Below are 17,474 nucleotides of genomic sequence, written 5' to 3' on the forward strand. Positions count from 1 at the left end.
GAAACTTAAAGAATTTTTGATTCATTTTGTTTCAGCAAATGGAGTACAAACATGTTAATCAAGTTCATCCTCTTTCCTTTAGTCGCAACTTCATATACTTTTCGAATTTCCGTTAGTGTAATAAATACGAAGTAATTTTGGGATAACCGCTTTAAGAGCTGAATACTAAGTTCTAGAGGGATAGCTGGGATCTCTTCATGGGACAAATAAGCGAGTTCATGTAGTAAAGTACAAATAGCGGACCATCGAACTGTCGTAGCGACAACTTTCTGGGAAGATAGAAGGGACTTGTTAGGCAATCGATTCAACAGGAAAGGCAGAGGATCAGGGACCGAGGGGAGTATTTGTAGTTGGCGGCGTATGTGCAAGTAACAGATGGCGTACTGTCTTGTGAAAAGGTGATTTGAGTGGCAAGAGCATGACTTTGGCTTTCCGCCAGATAACCAGCCTAATCCCCAGTGTAGACATCAATCACATTCTAGCTGAGTCATGGGAGGCCAAAGGATACGATCAGTATCAATTTCAGGGCTGCATTGGGATAGGATCTTAGCAAATTAGCCAGTAAAGAGTTTTAAAAAATTGTCTTGAAGAAAAGTATAGCGAATTGGGTTGAGTTTGTTTGTAGTTAATAAGTTTAGTTGAGGAACACATTGTAACCAATGTGAGCTTTTAGCGATTTTGTCCCCTTGGGACTTACTTCGTACTGCTTGTATGTGAGGGAGGAGTTTGGAAAGTAAGATATCCTCAGGCAATATAGTAGACCGAAGTAGAAATAAAGATTGTAAAATGTGTGTACGTTTTGTATCGACTGAAGTTTTGTGGCCATAATAGATACGATTAATTTTTCTATGATTTGTAATAAAAAAGACTTTCCAGTAGGTAAAAATCTTTATTTGGCGTTTTCACCGCGATCGGTTCCAAATTTAATAAGCTAGTGAGCAATAAGCAATTTTGCTGCTCTGTTGTATCTGAATTCAAGAAACCAGCAGCAGCAATAATGGCGATTTCCTTTGTCAAAACACTGTCCTCTTTAGAAGTATTTATAGCTTGTTGGATCTCGCTTTTCTCATATACTCTAGGTAACTTGGTAGTTGCTGTAGAACTGAAATAGGATTTTCTTTTGCCTTTTGGATCATTCATGTTAAAAGTACTGGTTGTTCCATCGTTAGCATTTGCAACATGAACTTTAAGTGTTGAGGTTGTTGTCAGAATGTTAGGACACACAACGCAAGTGAAAACTTGGGGCCTCTCACTGCAGAATATGAGACTAGAGAATTTGCAATACAATTGGATACAATGATGGCGCTCTCATTTCCTTTCGTGTACCTTCATCGGTTTTGACTGTGGCTTCAGCTGTATGAATGTCATAAGCATGCTTTCTTAATGCAACTTTGTCAGCAAAAGATCTTAAACAGTCTTCTCAGCCACAAACCAAATAGTCATATTCTTCAGACATGAAGGAATAGTTATTGTTTTGCTCATAAAAGAATAATAAATATGGAAAATTCAGTAAGACCCAGAATTATATATGATTTTATTTAATAATATACGTATTACGCAGTTGGCAACATGTCCTAAGCATTATGACAATGGTTAAATGCTACAGGCTATTATTCAGATGTTTACATGATTTAATATAAGCACTTGCTACTCGTTCGTTAGTCTATTTGGGTAGATGTATGTACATATTAATAAGTATACATTTCCATATAATCACACTGTTGATCTTTAATAATGCTTGGTTGCTATACAATGATTATCTCTGAAACACAACAGTTGCGAACAACAGATCAAAAAGGAACGCTCTCTCCTGCCATTTTCAATTAGTTGTGCAATGCGTTTAAATAAGGGTCTCTTAATTATTACCCACACTATTTCAATTGACCAATAAAATTTTCCTCATTTTAGAAGCTCTGAATTCTCATTTAATGAAAAATCTTTCTCCTTTATTTAAATGATATGCTATATATTGTGATATTAAAGCCCGTCCTGTTGATCACTTCAAATCTTTTCATAGACTTGTTCAGGTCTTTGCCAGTCTTCGACTACTTCTCTCTCCATCGCTCTCCGTCACCTTGATATGCCACCATTGAAAGCAAAATCTGGTGCCTAAGTACCCTAGGACGTTCATGGAGAAACAGTACTAACAAGATAGATCTTTACATAAAGTAGTAAGCTTAAACGCTTCGCCTTTCCGAGATCAAGAATAGCTCGATTTACTTTTCTGGGGAATGGTTCAGACGGATAGTGTTGGTGTGGCACTTCTCAAAAAGAGATTTGGCATTCAAGTTCGTTACTCTTTAAGGTTTATTGTCTCACATGAACCTACAAGATACACCGACAGTCTTCCATTAATAAATTAGCAAGAACTGAAAGGCTCCTGTGTGATTGTTGACCTTGAAAGAAGAGATCTACTCTACTGTGTTCATGAAGATTCTACAGCTCAAGAGAGGATGTCGTACAAATACACAAAGTTACAAGAAGACAAATCTCTTCAGTTAAGTAAATAATACCGTATTCTACAAGACATCAAGCCCAACAAAATTGCTCTAGCTGAAAGTGGTCTAGTTTATTTCAAAGCTCTGTAGTTGGAAAGATATGCTGCTTTTTTTAGGAGTCGCTTCAAATATGTTGCTGTTCTTCAAGTTCATTATGTGAACATACCAATCAATCATGCTACTGCCTAGCCAATCCACCGAAAACTTCGACTATCGTCTTATTTCAAAAACCAGCTTGATGACCATTCCCTGATTGCTAACTTTAAACGGAAATTTGATGATGATGCTACCTTTGTGATAGGAAACTGGTCAGCTCCAAACTCCACGATTCATGAGCCCTTTTGTGGTGTAGGTTTTCGAAGAATCCTTCAGAAGAATGACTTCTGCATTCTCCTGATTGATGAATTTCGAACAAGTAACTGCTATCAATATTATGAAAAAATGGCCCTGGAGACCTTTTTAATGACACCAAACCCTCGTCAAATTAAAAGTGCCGAGTGTCTATAGATAATGACAGTAGAAAACACTTTCGCTTCTGGAATCGTGACTTAACTGCTTGCCTCAATATGTTGCATGTTATTCGTTCTCTTCGTGAGAAATGCCAGATTCCGGAAAGTTTCAGACGTGATGTTCCTTAACGATAGAGTAAACCTAGAGAGCACGCTGGCAACCTACAAGACCAACATCTAGATGCATTAAGTGAAAGTAATAAACATAATATTAGTTTTATTATTTTTCAACTCTGTGCATACATTAATCATTCCCACTTTCATGTAAGTATACGAAACAACTCAACCAGAGACGTATTCAACTCTCTTCTATGTTATTTATATCTATTTAGGTATTTTCTTTGCCTTCTATTTGGATATTTTCTTTGCTTTCTATTTGGGTATCTTTTCTAGTCAATTTTTATTCTGAATTCTTTCCGATTTTGTCCCGTTCCATCAATTTTTCTTACCTCTTTTCCAATTATTTAACTCAGCTTACCAATAATTAATAAAAATAGTGTAGATGGTAGATGTACCATACCAGAGAGTTCATACAGGACAAAATGAGCTTAATGGAAGTTTACTTGTTAAATATAGACTAGCAAAAGCCTTAACAATGATAAGCTTATCTGCCATTGTCTTCATGGCAGCATATTCTTTATTTCATCCAAGTAAGCAGTAATGAGGATTCTTAGATTACTCTTTTTTTAAGATCACTTTATTTACGTATTTGTTTGGAAAGGTATTGCATACAGCAAAACAAAAAGCAATATAAATATCAACGAACAAGAAAACACTATACCGATCGATTTTACTCCACAAGAAGAACCCTGTTATTTGCCCAACAAAATTTTAATAGAGCAGCCTAGAGATGGCTCATATTCGCCTCCTTCTCCTCACATTTCACTATTACAAGCTGTTAGTCATGCTACCAATGAAGAGTTTCAAAGTTATTGTAAAAAGTATAATGAAAATCAAGGCGGATTCACAGACGAATGGAAATATAATGAAAAGGGTGAATGTGGCAACTGGCAAAATAGATATATCAAGTTGCATAAAAGGAACATGGCCATACTAAAACAATACAAAAAGGACGAATTTTCTAACAAGATCAAAATCAAGGATAGACCCAAATTCGTTTCTTATCTCTGTAAAGAAGTGCCAAAAAATAGCAATAGAGGTTGTGGCGGATTGGCAGATAGAATGGGAGGTAAAAAAAAATATTTGAAAGAGACGGTTCATTTTTTGCTAATACTTTATTAGGCATGATTTCAACATTTTTTTATGCCTTGTTAACAGATAGAGCCTATTTGCTCAATTGGGCTGAAAGAAATCCATTGCCTTTGGAAGCTATTTGGGAAAGACCTTACATCGATTGGTCTCATGATCCAAAAGAAATGGAGTTATTATTTAGCAATGGAGAGAACCCACTGCTTGGATATCAAAAAGTAAATTTACTTAATAGAAAATACGACGACCTTACTGCTACTATGTTTCCTAATGGTGGGAATACAGAGTTTAAAGATTTGTGGAATGAAACGGTAAAAGAAAAAAAAATTCAAAAGATTATATATACATCTCTTAATATCTTTTCTTTATGTAGTATGTCGAGGTACGATCAAATCGTGGCTTCATAATCCATACATTTCAATCATCCCAGAAATACAAAAAAATACTAAACAATATGGGATTGACCAAGGAAAACACATTCAGATGCATCACTGACTTCTTATTTCGCCCAACTATTGGCTCGAGACGCTTTTTAAACGCATACAAGAAATTGTTTGAAATGAAGAGCATTCTTAGCATTGGTATACAGATACGAACAGACGACAATGCACTTGCTAATCCTCAACACGATTCAAATGGATTGAAAAAATGGGGCCACTTTTTGAAATGCGCTGGTGAATTGGCCAGCTTTAAGAGACAACCGCATCATAAACATATTGTCTTTTTTTTGGTAACTGACTCTACTCATTTGCGCAAACAGTTTGTCTCTTTAAATCGCAATAAGAAGTTAGCTCAAAAGTATCTAAGTGAAGACATTGTTAAATCCTCAAGTATGGTTATTACAGGTTTGCCCCTTGAGCATATCGAACCTGATCAAGTCGCAAAGTACATTGATGTAGAAGATCCTAAAGAAGTAAATAAGGCCAGAATGCAGCCAGGTGTGAATAGTGCTTATATGGAAAATTGGTTATTGGGTCATACACAATACCGTGTGATTAGTGCCCAAGGATATGGAAAAATGGCTTCATTTTATTCGGGAGAGGACAAAGCTTCTATTTCCATGCCCAAGAATGGTAAAGCTAAACTTCCTGTTTGCTCTGCAGACAATTCATTTACTTCTTTTGAATCGTTGAGCACACAATGGAGTTTAGGATGAAATCGCAAGTCACACACATATAGATGTATTCATATTACTCATTCATATAATTTATTTCTTGAATAAAAAAAATGTCTATTGCTAATCAAATTGAACAAAGTAATTCTTTTTATTAAATCTATTGATCAAGAATTAAATAAAGTTCTTTATAGTTCTTGCTGAAAAAGAACATCTAGCAGAAGAAATATTAATTAACAAACAAGCCGTAATAAAAAGGAGTATCTTATGCATAGATTAGATCAATAACCAAGACAGTTTAGATTACTGATTTTGATAAAAGAAAAAACTCAAACAAAGAAGCCTTATCACAAATAAAAAAGTCAGATGAAAAGAAGGCATGGACATTTTTCGGTGATATGTTTATTCAACTTCCAAAAGAGAATGCAAAAGGGCTGATTGAAAAAGGTTAAGCAAATACTGCTTCATTATGTAAAGTAGATCCATTAACACATGTACTTAGATCAATCATTGTTAGACGAAAAGGTTGAAGCAGCCAAAAATATAATAAAAACCAATACAAAAAAGATAGAGGAGATTGAGGGCAAAAGGGATGTTCATGGATTTAGTTTAAATGGAATAACAGCAACAGATTTATATAATAATACTAAGTAAAAATAACAAGTGGTGTTACACTATCAATGATAGTACCAGACAATAAATTTTCGTTCTTCAAGTAATCTTTTGGAAATAATACAATATGTCCTTGAACCTGTTCTAGTTGTTCACATATCTCTGGTTCAGATAACGTTGCATCTGCTACATGGCCAACGTCTGCTGGCATAAATGCTCGGTGCTGATCATAAGTGTGAATTGTATCATCAGGCACACATCGAAATAGTTTCCGGTAAATAGTTGTATTTGTTGTTGCGCGTTTCATCCAAATGTTATTATAAAATCGATCAGACAGTGGATCAAGTGCTGCTGCATCATGTCGTTTTGGATGACGGTGGGTTTTGAAAGTATCATATAAACTGTAAGCTCTACTTGCCCTATCTAGCATCTTGACGGGCTCATCTGCTTCTATTTGTCTAATGTCTTCTGCATTATTACGTGATCTCTGCAAGCTTGGGGAAAGACTTAAGTGCCGCGAGATGCCCGCTTCAATACTGTTATTAATTCGCTTTTCTGCTGTTCCCTTTAGTAAGTCTGACCATTTATCAAAGTTCAGCAAACCCAAGTGCTCTTTCCACAGTTGCATACGAAGTGTATGTGCAAATTTAGCTGCTTTATATTCTTTGCCATCCATAAAAGAAGGGACCATTTCTGTATCTTCTACAAGCAAAGCCACTTCTGAATCTCTATTCCCTAATTGGGATCTGTCATTGATATTGGCTATGCGAAAAGCATTAGAAATAGTAAGCTTCTCTCTTTTATTTCATACCTGATCCCATTAATACAATACGATCATCAACAATCATTAATTTACTGTGAATATATAGTATTTCTGTTACATAATTAAATCTATCATCTAAAGTTGGCTGACTCCTTCTTGGTTTTGAACTAGAGTAAGATTGATTGGATGGAACTCTGTTTAGATCATCAAATGGATTTTCAGCTCTTGCTGGTACTTTAAGCTTTGCATAATTTCTCAAGCTGAACCAGTTAATGTATTTATCTGGATCTATGCCGTACTCCTTTAACTTTTCAATAATTGAATTGCCACCTCTTGATATAGTTGTATATTGAAAATGCATTACATTCCTATTTAAACTGTTAGCCATATAATAAAAATGTGCTGCTTTTCCTCTTTACCTAGCGGAAGATGCTTCGCTTGAAGCTAAATCACCTTCAAAAGCAGGAATTAAAGGTATGATGATATATACTCGGAATTTCTCGTTGTTATCATGCGCTCGTTTAATACGAGATACAAGTGCTTGGGCAATTTTATTTCTCAGTAATTTATCTTCTTTTGTTGTACTAACTATAAAAAATGTAATTAATTAGAACATCAAATATTGATTTACATATGTGCATTTACTAAAGAATTGATTTTCTATGTAGACATAATGCTTAGCTTGTGAGATACATTCCATATAAGCATTATAAACAGAATGCTAAAGAAAGCTTTGTTAGATATTTTGAAAGAGTGGTATAATCACTTTCTTACTTCTCGTTCAATATCACTGCTCCACCTAGCAGAGCTTCTCAACAATTGTACTTTACAAGTGCCCATAAATTTACTTTCGTCTCTTGCTGCTACATATTCACCCTTGGGCATAAGAAAAGGAACAGTACGTCTGTGCATACTTTTTGAAGCCTTTAAAAAGTTCCACCTTTGAATGAAATGTCTTGAAATATCACGAGCAATAGGGCCAACCTTTATGATACATAATTAGTTAAAGTGACATACAAAAAATATGGTTATAATTTACAACACCAAGTGTCACATCATGCCAAGGCATTCTGGGAGTGACAGTTCTATCAACCAAGGTTTTATCGTACTGAGCAACATTAACAAAATCTTTCATTCTTGGGTTTGAATAATCTTGCCCTGGGAACACTTCACGGTCATGGCCTTCGGCAGGGAAATCAGATAATGAATGAGCATGTGTATCGTATCGTCTATGATGAATATGTCAGTGTGTGAAATGTCATAATCCATGTTTTTTTTTTCTCTAACCCAAAACACAAGTCTAGTCCACCAAGAAAAGCTAACCGATTATCGACCACTACAATTTTCTAACAAATATGCAATGAGCTATTTGTTCTGAAACAATAATATATATGCATACTTCATGGTGTGACCAGAATAAGACTGTATCGTTCGATAAGCTATGATCTGGATGTCTTTGTACTTTATAATAATGTTTAGTATATATAAAAAAAAAAAAAAAAAAAAAAAAAAAAAAAAGAGAGAGAAAGAGAGAAAAGCGCACTTACCAATTATATTTGGATGCAAGTTTTGAAGATGTTGTTTTGTATGTACAGAATCAATAGTCAGCGCAAGGGACATATCCTTATAAACAATAATATAGATTTTTACACCTTCTATAGCTTTGCGTTTCAATAATCTATCCAATCTAAAATCTTGATTCTCTTCAGGAGGCCTTCTTAAATACTACTTTTTCATTTAATTCGTACAATTTTACGTTTGAGCTTTCTTCATTTTATTTTACCAGTTCAGGAGATAACCTCCAATCAGCGATACAAATTTCAACTTTGGCCGATAAAAGAGCTTCAGCTACAGCATTGAAATGATCTGAAGAAGGAGAAAAGAAAGAAAAAGAAAATTATGAGTTAAAGAAAGATAGAGGGAAAAAATACATGTATTCTTTTTTTATTACTTTCACCGTCAACAAACCATTTCACTTTTGCATTGTGACGGATGGGTGCAAAAGATCCAAAGCGGTGGTGATAGACCCAGGGACTTTCACTTTTTACCTTTTGAATACTTTCTATCCATTGATCGATTTCCCTCTTTGTTCCTTTGATTTCAATTTCTCTCGACTGATTGCGTATCTTGATGTGATAGCTACCTAAATAAACTCGTGGTTCATGTACTTCAAATTTAAGCGAACTATCAAACAGTAGCACGTCCGTAGGTTCACTTGATGCAGCGTCCTTACAGAAGGCCATGTAAGAATCACGGAGGATGATCCATTCGGTTGTCCAACGCTTTTTGAATCTCGATATACAAAGACATCGGGGCGCAACATGATGAATGCGATTTCTCAAATAACCTTCCTTACCCTTCCAACCCATGTCGTGTACGATACTGATGGCGGACAGTTCTAGAAATTCACAAATGTCGTAGCTTGCTATTGCATGAGCACGCAGCAAGAGCTCTCTGAGGTAGTTGGTTAGATCAAGGCGTCGAGTGGTGTACATCTGCTTGTTTTCAAAAAGGCCGATAGTTGATTTGGCTGTATCTAGCAAATTCGATAGTTGATTTGGAAAATTTGGCGGATCAGGAACAAAGTCGTACAAGTTGGACTTCACTTTAAGTTTGATGTGAAGTGCCATAAAATCAGCAATGTTGCGTCGAATCACCCATTTTACATCACCATACTGAAGTTCTATACGAAATACCCACTGGTTACTTCCATCAATGTATTCAGAGTCTGTAGCTGTAGCCTACATATATGGCTGTTAATAATCTGAAAAGTGGCTAGTTTGTCTTCTCTTCTTTACATAAATACACTGTAGTAATATAGGAGGCTATATAAAATAATAAGAAATATGAGAGCTAGGAAAAAATGGTGAAATTTGTTTTTTAAACAAAGGTGATTTTACCAATTTTCTTCCATATTCGTCTCTTGTAAATGCAGTAAATAAAGGATCAAATGCAGGTGGATAATAAGTAGCCAAGGTATGAGAAGGTCCAAGGATTGGCTGTACACTAGGTAACTGACTTGTTAAATGAGCTATTAACTTAAGCTTATCTATTGTCCTATCCCATCTATCCTTTATTCGTCCTTCCTCGGGAAATGTTACTGGTTTATAGTTTTCATCATTGTTCTCTTCTCTAAGTCGACTCTGCTGCTGCTGCTGCTGCTGTTGTTGTTGTTGTTGTTGTTGTTGTTCGGGGTAAGGGTGAACAAAGTACCCACTGATTTGTTCGTCTGCTAGTATTGTTCTTGGGAGATCGTCAGCTGAAGGTAGTCTTTCCTCTTCTATTTTTTTTGGCTTCAACTCACTTTCGTTTCTTGCTGATAAAGTACTGTATGCTTCGTCTATTGTAGATTCTTCACCCGACTTTTTCATGAGTTCAAATGTGTCTCGATCGTTATAAATGGAGTCATCATCTGCATGTGAGTGACTTGGTGGAATCAAAAACGATATACGATTAAGGACTCGAGTCCAAGGTCTATCAGGTACATTTCGTTGAGGTGCCTCTTGAAAATAGTGCTGTTGTTGTTGCTGTTTGTAACGAACAAAATAGTCTGCTGTATCGGCTATTGGATTCGACATGCAAACAAATAAAGAAAAGAAAAGGAGCGGAGACGATTGGATGTACTTAAAAAATAAAGTGTGGTGATACAGCTAAAAATTGTATTTTTAAGGTCCCTTATTTTATAAAAATAAACCCTTTATGGTTCTTAAAATAGACATGCATCAGATGGTCCTTAGTTTTCTCGTAACTTTAGCTTTGCTTTTAGTTTTTCTCACAGTACATGTTAAAAAGCATTTACATTGAATTCAGTGATTTACGTCTAATAGTTATCGTATATCTGAACTTCAATTTATAGTTAAATAAGGTTAACGTGCCTGAAGACAATAAATTGTTTAATAGAATGTTTATTATACACAAATAAGAGGGAAATAAAGAAAATTCACTAATTGGATAACTAATAGATCGATATACTTCTGTGTGTTCCATGAGCTTTTTTTTATTTATCTACGTTGAATCTATCTTTTCGCTGCACCACAAATATCCTCTGTTTTAGGTGGTTATTATTGACAACAATACTTTCCTTTTTTGGATTTTGCATGAATAAAAAACATTGTTTAAATAATTAGTCTTATTATCATACAAAGTGGTAATTAACCCTCAAACAGCTCTTTGTCTCACTCTAGGCGATGTTTCTGTACCATCATCTTCTTGTCTGTTACCAAGTTCAATGGCTCGTTTATTGTGCTCTAGTGTGTACATGACTGATCCTATTTCTGGGAGGTTACGACCTAGATCTGCTCGTGAAATCTCTCTACACCCATACCTCACAAAACGCTTTCTTAAATGGGTCCGATCTGATCATATGAAGCTTTATCCTTTTTTTTGTCCGGGCTTTCTTGCGTCCCAGCTCATCGTTCATCCCGGTTGCTCACACCCATATCGACATGTCTCCTTTCCTGGTAGCCTTGTCCTTGACTCCAAAACCCGGTGATCAACTGCACCTCACATCTAAACGGTACCGTCGTCTATGTAGTCCTCCGGTGTCTTCTTCGACCCTCTACCCTGATCTTCCCCCATCAAAATGGCTTCTTCTATGGCGCTTCCCCCTCCGAGCACAAAGTCGCAACATATGGTACAGGTTAATCCATAATAAACTGCCTTGTCGGTCGAACCTTTACCTGCCATCTAAACTATGCCCTGTTTGCAAGAACCTGGAAGAAACACCTTCCCATTTCCTCTTTGACTGTCCTCAAAAGCTTGCCGTTTGGTCTCTTCTCTGGGATTCACAGTTTGAACAGCCGTTTTCGAAATATTCGCTACGTCATGCACTGTTCCTCCTAGATTTCCCTAAATGTCGCCCTGATACGGTCCATGCTCCCTCTGTTTTCATTAGTACCATCTTGTTGGCTATATGGCGCAATCACTGGGCATTTATTTTTGATCATCGTCCTTTCCTTACGGATGTCACCATACGCTGTGTTAATCAAGTCTTGTCCGTTTCTCTCCATGAATCGCTATTATCAAGTGGGATTTCTCCTCTGCCTCTTCCACATTTACAGTTATCGGATCTTTCATCTTGTTGACTGCCATTAAACTGTACATGCTTAACTCTATAAATACAAAACCAGGAAAAAAACAATTCAAAATTTAAAAAACCCATATCAAAAACAATTTCATGTGCCATCATTATCTGTCACTTAATAAAAACCCGAGCTCATAGCTCCTTATATAAAAAAAAAGTCTTATTATCATTTTATATACTGTAGAAAATACTGATAAGTAATAAGAGATATATAGCTATGCATCGAATACCTAAATAAAATAGTGAAATCAAAACTTAGAGTTTCTCCAAAAGAGAGCAAAACGATCGGACTGTATATATTTGTCTTTTCATTTACAATAAACAATACATATTATTGTGTGTCGTTCCTAACACAATTCAAATGTTGGCGAAACGAAGTCGAATAATGTGATAGATACCCACCCATGATATCGTCGATTTCTAGGAATCTAATTAGCTCTATATATTTTTATATTTTGTTTCTTATTCCCTCCCCTCCCCAAAAAAAAAAAGAAAAAAAATTGAATACTTATACTTAGGCTGAAAGATATAAGGAAGAAAGGGAAAATATTATTTTATTATAAAAAAGGAAAATAAAGCGTGGCTCTGGGAGCATCTATCACATTATTCGACTTCGTTTCGCCAATGTTTGGATTTTCAGCAAGTTTTTTATCAAAATCAGGTATGCTTACATCACACATTACGGAAAATTTTGCTTTTTATTTTAAACCTTTTGTACAATAATTATCATGTTTTTATGAACAGTGCTCCGATGTGACGTAGGAATCTTGTTTGATGACCTTCGGCGCTTACAAGTAGTGGACCCTCGGCTGCGACCTTAGTGAAAATACAATTGATAGAGGAGCTGTATCTTCCATCGTTAAAGATTGTACGAGTGGCGTAGCTACTACGAGGTGTATTATATAATCTGGTCTGAAAACAGCTTTTCGCAACGTTGGCTGAGCTTTGGAAATGGACAGAAACTGTTCATGCAATTGTCTTTTGGTGTCTCTGTAAAGGACTACACATTTATATCCAAAACTTAATACAACCTCAATATTTTCTATGATAAAGTAAAATTAACAAAATAACTGCTATCTGTACATTTTTTAAACCATATATAGAATTATCATGAAACTAGAATAAATAAAATGGAGATTTGGCAGTGGCGCTGTTATGGAATACACATTATTGCTAAAGAAAAGGGCGTTGTTGATGTGAAATGAACTTGCCAAATTTGTGACATATAAATACTATCATCATGTTTGTTTAATGGGGAATTTCATCAGTTAATATTGTTGGCAGAAAACGCATCTTGAAAGTTGAAAAGACTTCGAAGTTCCATTGGTAATTCTAGTTTCGGTTATCGGAATGAACAGACATATTTTTTTGATAATGTTGAACTTTCAAATTCCAAAAGTTTCGCTAGTCTTGTAAATTCACTGTCTTTTAATAAAGTATACGATGTCATAGATGTAGAATTGTTATTGTCCTCTTTAGATATAGGAAGTTCAAGTGGCTGGCATCCTGACATTTGTGTTGCACAAGGCCCTTGTTTTTCTTGTTTTATGGTGCTTTCAGGGTCAACAATGGCAAATCTGGAACCGTCTTCAAAGCTAAAGTCCGTCCCTGAATCAGTTCTTTTTCTCTTTTTATTGCAAGTTTCTTTTGCATGACACAATTCGCACCATCCACTGTTGTTTCGTTTAATACTGATTTTATTCTTGTAACGTATGTTGCATTTTCCCCACTGACTATTACTAGCTGCTTTGTCTATATTGTTATTGTTGTTCATTTTGCTCTGTAAATACATTCCAAATATTATTGAAGGATGCTTAATAACTCGTTTTTCAAAAACCAAATATATACCAGACTTCACAGCACTGAAAAGTTTTACTCTGTTGTAGTAAACAAAAAGTAGTTTTTGCTCACTGATGTACTCACGGTAGTGCCCTTTTGATTTTTTTTTAATTTTTCTGCAAGAGCAGTAACCTCTTGCATTTTTGTATCCAAGTCCTCAGCAATCGATTCTTGCTCTGGTCCCTGAGAATCATAACAGCGTCTAATACTGGTTGATGTTTCTAAATGAAATGGGTTCAGATCTTTTTACCAATCCACAGTGTCATTTCCTTTTTTCGTCAAAGACTCTTCCTTGACCATCTTCTTAGAAGGAATAAGTACTCATTTATCTTTTATTGTTAAGTTATAGGAAAAGTGTAACCCGCCCTTTGGTGTTGGAACGACTGTATTTTAGACTTTATTTATTATTTCATTAGCAAGATATCTATCCCAATAGGTCTCAGAATGTCTTACCCAACCCTTATAATCTTCTACAGTAATTTGACTACAAGCTTCTGTAATGCGTGGAGTGAGGGAGTCTGCTTTATCAAGAGGACTTCTTCGGATTATCTTCTTTATTTTTGACCAGCATTCTTCAATGGGGTTCAAAAAAGGAGAGTAATGTGACATAAAAAGAAGACTGTGGCCTCTATTGTTGATGGCATCGACAACAAAGCGAGAGTGATGAATTCTACAGTTATCCAATACTATAAATATACCTTTTTTGTTGTGCCTATCTAACACATCCATTACAGATTCCATAAATTTTACAATATGGTAAGCTGTAGTCCCTTTTGGCAGTTGTTTAGGCTTTCCTACATCTTGGGTAGCAGCTTTTCTTTTCTTGCTTGTTTGTTGCTGGGGAAATTCCTTTTCAATTTTTTCTGTAACAGTTTTTTTTTCAAAGACTCAAATTTTGAGAAGTTTATAACACCAAATGAAGCTATACAACCAACGATACTTATATTAACGCCCCTTTGTGTATGAACTTTCACGATTGTGGGATCACCTTTCTTTGACCACGCACGACCTCTAATCATTTGAGTGTGGAATCCGGCCACATCAACAAATATACAATTGTTTTGATAATCAACACCAGCCGCTTTCCATTGAATAATGATGTCAAAACAAAGTTTGATAGTCCTGGGTGCATCTCGTTCAGCTGTGTATTTCATTGCTTGCTTTAAAGATAACGCATACTTTTCTACAATATGCTTATAAAGCGCAACAACGGAAATCTCTAGCCCAGGAAACGCCTCACATAATCTTACTCTTGCTTCCTCCAGGACGATTGAAGGGTTGATGTCGAAGAGTCCAATCAAAAATGCCGAGTGTTGAGGGAATAGTTTCTTTGCTTTGTTGTTAGTTTTTCTTGGATTATTTCCAGGCAGAACAGTGCCTTACTTGCATTGAATTCATTTATTAATTCATATGCAGTACTTCGAGGAATGCCGCACATCGCAAGGAAGATGCTTTAAAAGGATGATAATTTCATGTACTGTCAAAAATTTAATAATGAAAAGCAGAAAATGAAAGGTTAGCAATCAATTAACAAAAAGAGAGATTTGGACGCAACGTAAGATGCTAAATCTTATCCTTTTCCTATAATAAACATGTAATAGTTGTAAATTATAGATAATCAGTAGTCGATAATGAGTTTTGAAGTTTGACTTTATGCTTACTAATTTACAAAAATATATCTTTTGTGGAGAAGGAAACTAGATCAAGTATGTGTAACCCACTCAAAGATTGGTCGTCTTCATGAAAGAATAAAGTAAGAAAATATATCTTTCTTTTGCAGGAGGAAAATGCATAGATAAAAATACATATAGATGGTTATACTAAAGAAAAGGGAAAGGCTAGGAACTTTTATTTTTGAGTAAGCGAATAAGAGGATGGGGAAGCCATTGTTTTCTGACAGAAGGTGACACAAGCTGGTGTAATATACAAGCAACTTGCCTTATTGGACCTTCCCTTTTTGTTCTTACGGGAAGAAATAAATTTTGGCTATAGCTTTTTACATGTACATGTATATTAACTCGGAAGTAATTTGGCTTATTACAGAAGCATAAAGTAAACTTATTGTGCCCTTTACATCCAAATCATACCATTTTATAATTCGTCTACTTCTTCACTTTATAAATTAAATATGTGAATAAGCAACTCATTCCTTCTTTGTTTTTCCATTTCTTTAAATATTTAATCTCTTTTATGTCAAAGTAAATTTTCCCATTGACTTCCTTTAGAAATTCGTTAAACATTTTTACAGGCGTTGACGAAGTTTGGTTTTTTATTTATATTCTCACTTCTGTCTTCTGATTAAAAAAACTGAAAAGCCAAGAAGAAGAGGAATATATAACAGCAGGTACATCATTCAATGAGAATAGTCTTGCCAAGTATTATCATCATGCTCCAGGTAATCCAGTAAAATAGAAAGTCCTGTCTACTACGATTGATCTCAAGTTATTGCAAAAAGGTACATTTGCTACTTATTTTGAAGAAAATCTACCTACTTTTCTTTTGCCACATCGATTTTTCTTTTTACTTGATTCCTTTATATGGGCTTATGAAATTGACAATTGAGATAAGGATTAGAGTATAAAAAGAAAGCAAACGGAAAAAAAAAATTAAAGCAATACAATCAGCAAGCAAACATACGCACGAATATCATATTATAGCTATTTAAGCACTGTTGTAATAAGAATTATACTCTTTGTTCTGCCCTTGCTAGAAAAAAAAAAGATTATAGTAATAATGGCATCTATATTCTGTCAGTCGAAGATAAAGCGTATTTAAAGCCCTTAGAATTGAACAGCATGGATAAAAATGCAGAACTATCGAAAATAACAGCCAATCTGTATGACTTATTTTAAATTTTATATTTCACATATCAGTATATGCATATAAAGAATTTCAAAAAGGATATTAAAAATTAATGCCCAGTAAGACCAAAGTCATCTTGCACTTTTTATTAAACGAGATGCAGAAAATCAGATTCAGAGTATTTTAACTAAAAGTTTTGGCTTCTTTGCAAGTAACGGTTAAAATAAGATGCAAAGCCTTGATATCGCTACCTGATTCAAGAATACAAGTTCTCATCTTTTTGTGTTTTGTGGCACCTGAAAGATACATAATGAGCTTTATAGAATAACTAAAAGGTTCTACTAAGGACAATAATAAGTCAACCTTGCTTTATAAGTTGTTGACAAGAATGGTGTCTTATGGTTATTATGTTCTCCCTCTATCCCAAATGGCGATGGGATCAGATATCTTGTCCAATTTCATGACTCTTAAAGCCTATTCCCTTCAATAATCTTGATAGTTTAATAAATATCAAAGAGCGTAATGAGGTTATCGAATATTTTAATGCTCGGAAAGATTTAAAGTTGCCTTCCTTTTATCAATCAATACAAACAATATGAACATTAATTTAGCTAATATCAATAGTTTTATCGTTTTTGGTTCTGGCAGTAATCCATAACACGACCTTCAAGCCATATCTCATGATATTGGTAAAAAAAAGTTCGATAATATGATATTTTATTTCTAAGGAAAGAATACAATAGGATATTACTAAACACGCTAAAACTAAAAAGAATCTATAATGCTGTATCATTAAGCAATAGGCTTCTCTAGCTACTCTTTTTCTTAATCAAACGCTTTTTTAATGTTACCTCTATTAAACAATATGGCCTTCTTTTTGAAAATCAAGATTTATTTGCTGTTATGAACTCTAGCTTAAAAAGTATGTTTCAACCAAACGAGTCCATAGAGCAGCTTAATGATATAAACATTGATGATAATCTGACTCAAGTAGGTCAATCTGAAATTATAAATAGAAGCATTATTATGGCTCTTGGTTCTGAAA

General features: G+C 34.9%; 5 protein-coding genes across 5 annotated transcripts; 2 read left to right on the plus strand and 3 right to left on the minus strand.

Annotated features, from left to right (window-relative positions):
- Nucleotides 1-837: 837 nt before the first annotated feature.
- RO3G_10394 (uncharacterized protein) lies at nt 838-1,140 on the minus strand (the record flags this gene model as incomplete). The annotated part of the gene is made up of 2 exons (XM_067664979.1): nt 838-846; nt 907-1,140. 2 exons carry the CDS (start codon nt 1,138-1,140, stop codon nt 838-840), a joined length of 243 nt encoding a protein of 80 aa, XP_067521080.1.
- Nucleotides 1,141-3,602: 2,462 nt separating this feature from the next.
- Nucleotides 3,603-5,372, plus strand: RO3G_10395 (uncharacterized protein; the record flags this gene model as incomplete). The annotated part of the gene is made up of 4 exons (XM_067664980.1): nt 3,603-3,657; nt 3,846-4,196; nt 4,250-4,527; nt 4,590-5,372. The coding sequence occupies 4 exons, from the start codon at nt 3,603-3,605 to the stop codon at nt 5,370-5,372; spliced, it is 1,467 nt and encodes a 488-aa protein (XP_067521081.1).
- Nucleotides 5,373-5,976: 604 nt separating this feature from the next.
- Nucleotides 5,977-10,283, minus strand: RO3G_10396 (uncharacterized protein; the record flags this gene model as incomplete). The annotated part of the gene is made up of 12 exons (XM_067664981.1): nt 5,977-6,704; nt 6,754-7,073; nt 7,125-7,293; nt 7,351-7,426; nt 7,480-7,689; nt 7,745-7,934; nt 8,105-8,166; nt 8,299-8,328; nt 8,489-8,571; nt 8,657-9,446; nt 9,504-9,530; nt 9,606-10,283. The coding sequence occupies 12 exons, from the start codon at nt 10,281-10,283 to the stop codon at nt 5,977-5,979; spliced, it is 3,363 nt and encodes a 1,120-aa protein (XP_067521082.1).
- An 867-nt stretch (nt 10,284-11,150) lies between these two features.
- RO3G_10397 (uncharacterized protein) lies at nt 11,151-11,789 on the plus strand (the record flags this gene model as incomplete). Its single annotated transcript, XM_067664982.1, has 1 exon — nt 11,151-11,789. The coding sequence occupies one exon, from the start codon at nt 11,151-11,153 to the stop codon at nt 11,787-11,789; it is 639 nt and encodes a 212-aa protein (XP_067521083.1).
- Nucleotides 11,790-13,130: 1,341 nt separating this feature from the next.
- On the minus strand, nt 13,131-13,893 carry RO3G_10398 (uncharacterized protein; the record flags this gene model as incomplete). The annotated part of the gene is made up of 3 exons (XM_067664983.1): nt 13,131-13,540; nt 13,708-13,848; nt 13,878-13,893. The coding sequence occupies 3 exons, from the start codon at nt 13,891-13,893 to the stop codon at nt 13,131-13,133; spliced, it is 567 nt and encodes a 188-aa protein (XP_067521084.1).
- Between the last annotated feature and the right edge of the window lie 3,581 nt (nt 13,894-17,474).

This window comes from Rhizopus delemar, genomic scaffold (genome assembly GCF_000149305.1).
Source record: "Rhizopus delemar RA 99-880 supercont3.8 genomic scaffold, whole genome shotgun sequence".
Lineage (NCBI taxonomy): Eukaryota > Fungi > Mucoromycota > Mucoromycetes > Mucorales > Rhizopodaceae > Rhizopus > Rhizopus delemar.